Raw genomic sequence first — 5,024 nt, 5'->3', positions numbered from 1 at the left:
CCTGCCCCAGCCTCCCAAGTAGCTGGGACCACAGGCGCCCGCCACAATGCCTGGCTATTTTTTGGTTGCAGCCATTATTGTTGTTTGGCGTTCCGGGCTGGATTCGAACTCTCCACCTTAGGTGTATGTGGCTGGCGCCTTAGCCGCTTAAGCCACAGGCGCCGAGCCAAAAATACATATTTTCTTTCTGAATGAAGAGTTTTAGAATTAATAATTTATAGATTTGTAGGATATGATCCCAAGAAAAATATTATTAATTTCTGTCTTTATCAAACAAAAATACTATTTCTAAAATTTTCGAGTAATGATTAATTTTTCCACTCATTCAACTACTTTTTTTTTTGCAGTTTGTGGCTGGGGCTGGGTTTGAACCCGCCATCTCCGGCATATGAGGTCAGCGCCTTACTCCTTTGAGCCACAGGCGCTGCCCTTATTCAACTACTTTTTATTAAACACTTATATGACTTACGCACTGCGGTAGGCCCCAGGAATATAAAGGCATATACAAAGAGTATAATTCTTGTCCTCCTGGCTCTCACTGTATAATGGAAGGAGACAGATGTATTATATCTACTATGATAGGATAGGTACAGGGCCAAAGAAGGCTTCTGTGAAAATAGTGCATCTATGTTGAGACCTGAAGGGTGAACAGGAGTTAATTCAAGTTAGGGGTGAGTGGATCCCAGAGTATTCTAAGGGGATTAGGATGTGTAAACTGGAGATTAAAGCGTGGAATATTCTGGGGACTGAAAGATCAACAACAGATAGAGTATAGAGTGTGAGGAGGGAAAATAGCCAGAAATGAAACGGGAAATATGTAGTGTTCAGGTTATAGAGATCTACTTTTTTGTATGCTATATAAACTTAAAGGATGTGTTTTTACTGTTATCCTTACACTGATTTAAGTCATTACAGTAAATTTATAGATAACCTGACTAAGAAAACTCTACTGCTCTTGTCATTACTTTACAATTTACTAACTTATTCTTTTAGTACGAAGAGTTGATGGAAGCCTTCAAATCTTTGCATAAAGAATGTGAGCAGCTCAAAACATCTGGATTTTCCACAGCAGAAATAAGAAGGGTAAAGAATAGAAAATATAATAACAATTTTTGATTTGAATAATAATGGGTTTAGATTTTTGTTTTCAGTTAATTCAGTATAAGTATTAAGACTGTATAGAGAATGGCGATAGCAAATGGAAGACTTTCTTTTGTAGGACCTTTGGTAGTTCTTTACAGAAGAAATTAATGAAGCCAGGATAAATTTATAGGGGTTCTTTTTTTTTTTGAGACAGAGCCTCAAGCTATCCCCCTGGGTAGAGTGCCATGGCATCACAGCTCACAGCAACCTCCAACTCCTGGGCTCAAGCGAGTCTCCTGCCTCTGCCTCCCAAGTAGCTGGGACCACAGGTGCCCGCCACAACGCCCGGCTATTTTTTGGTTGCAGCCGTCATTGTTGTTTGGTGGGCCCGGGCTGGATTCAAACCTGCCACCTTAGGTGTATGTGGCCGGCGCCTTAGCTGCTTGAGCCACAGGCGCCAAGCCAATTTATAGGGGTTCTTACATGCTATATAAACCACTAATTAGCATGGATTTTAGAAGGTTATGTTTTGAGTACTTATCTGATGTAGATATATCAGATGTAGAAAATACAGAAAAGAACAAAGAAGAAAAAATTATTCAATTGTTAACATTTTCTAGTATGTGTGTATGTGGGATTATACTATACATAATTATTTGTATCTTTTTTAATCATTGTGAGTATATTCATACTTTTAATGACCAAATAATATTCTATGATATATAATCATTTTTTAATTTTTTATTTATTTATTTTTTGCTATTACAGATAATATTATAATTACCTTCTATATAATTTTTTGCTTATCTGTGATTATTTCCTTAGAACAAATTTCTAGAAATAGAATTGCTTATTAAATCATATGAAAATGTTTAGGATTTTTTTTTAATTTATTGTTGTTCACCACTGTATTTCCAGGGCTTGTCACAGTGCCTGGAACATGATAGGTTCTTGATAAGAGTTTACTGAATATTAGAAATGAAAGATGAACTCAGATCTAGTAGAGGAAAAAGACCCATAAGTAGATACTTATAAGATATTATGGCAGAAGAATGATAGATGTCCATCTGCTGTTCCTCTGTTACGTCCTATGAGTAAACCAAAATGATAAAAGAACCTGGAGTCTATATTTTAATTTCATTCAATATTACCAGAGTATTCTTGAACATATTTTTTGCAGAAAATTTAGAAAACATTATTAAATGAGATATAGAAAATAATTCACTCATAATCCTATGCTCTAGAGGTAAGTGCTGCTGACATTTTGGTAAATGTGTTTAAATGTTTTTCTTGGTACTATAATCTGTTTCTTTGGAGAAATGATGTTGTATCATGACTTTTGCTCATGTTATTAAATATTCTTTTGCATAGTTTTTAATGACTTTCCTTATATTCTGCTATAATTTAATAATTTTCAAACATTTAGGTCATTTCCAAATTTAGATATAATTAGGATTACTGAGAATCCTTTTGGAGAAATCTGTGACTTTTCATGAATATTTTATTAGAACAAATTCCCAAGTGTAGAATTACTGGGCTAGAAGGGATGAATATTTATTTTAAGACTTTTGATACTGTTTTTCAGAACAGTACTACTGGTAGTGAGTGAGAGTATCCATTTTCACAAATTCTCTCAACACTGACTACCGTGTACATTTTACTTTTAGTATCATTGTGGTAGTTAGGCTATTAGTTTTTTTGGTTTAGGAAGGAGTTTTAAAATTTGTTTTCATTATAAAATATTATGGAGTTGGTTGAAAGGGAGATAATTTATTTTTTGAGTCTTTATTTTCAGAGGGGGAATTGGTTAAATGTGGCGAAACCAGATGCAAATTTCTGTCTTGAAAACACCACAGCCTTAAAAAGAATTCTGATGGAAAATTGGCAGAATATGTAGTTTGGTATTTAACAGAGCAGATGGGGTGTCAGCAGCTGTTGTTCATGTATTTAAACCTGCACTCTTTCCATTATAGAAGATTTTTGAAAAATCATGTGCCCATATTTGGAATCAAAACACAAATGCGCTGGTTGGCAGCTTTACCTTGCTGTGTTATAACCTGTTTTAGTTGTTTTTCTAGATGAACTTTAAGCTGCCAAAAAAAATTACCCTGCATAAAGAGCCCTGGAGGAAAAATAGAAATGACCTTTATCCAAAAGAAGATCTTTGTTCCTTAATGTTCTGGTTATGTACTCTGGTAGATGCATAATCAAAATAAAACTTCATCTGATTTCTACAGACTAAGAATACTTTTTTGTATAATGTCTTCTTTACTACTTTTTAGGATATCAGTGCAATGGAAGAAGAAAAGGATCAGCTCATTAAGAGAGTTGAACGTTTGAAGAAAAGGGTAAGGCAAAAATTAGCATTGTAAGACCTTGGCCCCGGGTCCCAAGGATTTGCAAAGATTCAGGAATGCAAATAAAGATTTAGCCAGGCATGAGTGTATATCTGAGGATGGACTCAAATAACACAGACAGAAAAGGGAATCAATCACCTTAGGGAGTAACCCAAAACTTTTAAGGACCTGGAGTCTAGAGCTTTACTGTCATTTCTAGGAAGTACTGTTTACCAAAAGGAAATGATAAGTGGATAAGTGAGTTACATGATGTGCTAATTTTTTTCTCAAGCCTGACAGTAACATGTACTACTTATTCTTCTTACTGTAGGTGGAGACAGTTCAGAATCATCAACGGATGCTTAAAATAGCAAGGCAACTTCGAGTTGAAAAAGAGAGAGAAGAATTTCTTGCCCAACAGAAACAGGAACAAAAGAATCAGGTATTCACTTAAAAGCTTATATTCTTAGAATGAAAGAAATATTAATAGTTCCTTCTGGTAATTCAGGTATAAAGAAAGAAGAATTTTAGAATCGTAGAAGTTCATGTTTCCCTTTGTTAGCATGATGGAATACTCTTAGTTAAGAGAAGTATTTTGTGGCACTGATAGCAACTATACCACCTTTTGGATTGTATTGTCTTTATGTATTTATGCATTGTCTTTTGGCCTATGCTTAGCTCATGTTCCACGATTATAGATGATTCATTGTAATTTTAAGCAGTAAGTTTAACTACTAATAAACTTTTAGAACCTCTAAAAAGATATCCTTAAATTCGGGACTATAAGAACATCCTTTTTAGTTTACTAATCATAGTACTCTGTACTCTGGCAAAAAAGAAAATCATGAGAAGGCTTAAAATCACCCATATTCCACTTTTTTTTTTTTTTGAGATAGTCTCACTCTTTCATCACAGCCCACTACAACCTCAAACTCCTCGGCTCAAGACATCTGTTGCTGAAGCTTCCCAAGTAGCTAGGACTATAGGCACACACCACCATGTCCAACTAATTTTTTTTATTTTTTGTTAAGAGAGAGTCTCGTTCTTGCCCAAGCTGGTCTCAAATTCCTGGCCTCAAGCAATCATCACACTTGGCCTCCCAATGTACTAGTATTATAGGAGTGAGCCACCCCACCTGGCCTATATTCCATATTTTAAAACTTTCCCTCAAAAGGAAAATATAGTAGAACCTCCATAGTTGACTATCTCCCTACATTGACCACCTCCTTAAGTTGACCTAATTTTCATAGACCAGACATATACCACATGTACATATCAGTACAGTAGGCCTAGTTCCATATGTTGACCACTCTGTATGCTAACCAGTTTGTTATAGTCCCTTGAGTAGTGGTCAACTTACAGAGATTCTACTGTAATTTAGTTGGAAAGTATTACTTTAATGTAAATCTATCATAAAATCTAGGTAGATTTATACATTAAAAATATATTTCAGGCCAGGTGCAGTAGCTCATGCCTATAATCACAGCACTTTGGGATGCTGAGGTGGAGGATCAGTTGAGACCTGGAGTTCAAGAGCATCCTGGGCAACATAATGTTATAACAAGAAAAGCCTGGTGTGTGTATTTCTTTCTTTTTTTTTTTTTT

General features: G+C 35.3%; 1 protein-coding gene across 4 annotated transcripts in view; it reads left to right on the top strand.

The window, feature by feature from the left end:
- IFT81 (intraflagellar transport 81) overlaps nt 1-5,024 on the top strand; it is a 78,659-nt gene that overhangs the window by 8,349 nt on the left and 65,286 nt on the right. For all 4 annotated transcript variants that reach the window (XM_003795997.1, XM_012809021.1, XM_023516846.1 and 1 more), the window contains exons 5-7: nt 994-1,083; nt 3,366-3,431; nt 3,751-3,861. In XM_003795997.1, coding sequence (XP_003796045.1) covers nt 994-1,083; nt 3,366-3,431; nt 3,751-3,861 — 267 coding nt within the window. The remainder of the gene's footprint in view (nt 1-993; nt 1,084-3,365; nt 3,432-3,750; nt 3,862-5,024) is intronic.

Source organism: Otolemur garnettii, unplaced genomic scaffold, assembly GCF_000181295.1.
Source record: "Otolemur garnettii isolate 467f Iridium unplaced genomic scaffold, OtoGar3 scaffold00099, whole genome shotgun sequence".
Classification (NCBI taxonomy): Eukaryota; Metazoa; Chordata; class Mammalia; order Primates; family Galagidae; genus Otolemur; species Otolemur garnettii.
This window is presented reverse-complemented; position numbering and strand designations above follow the sequence as displayed.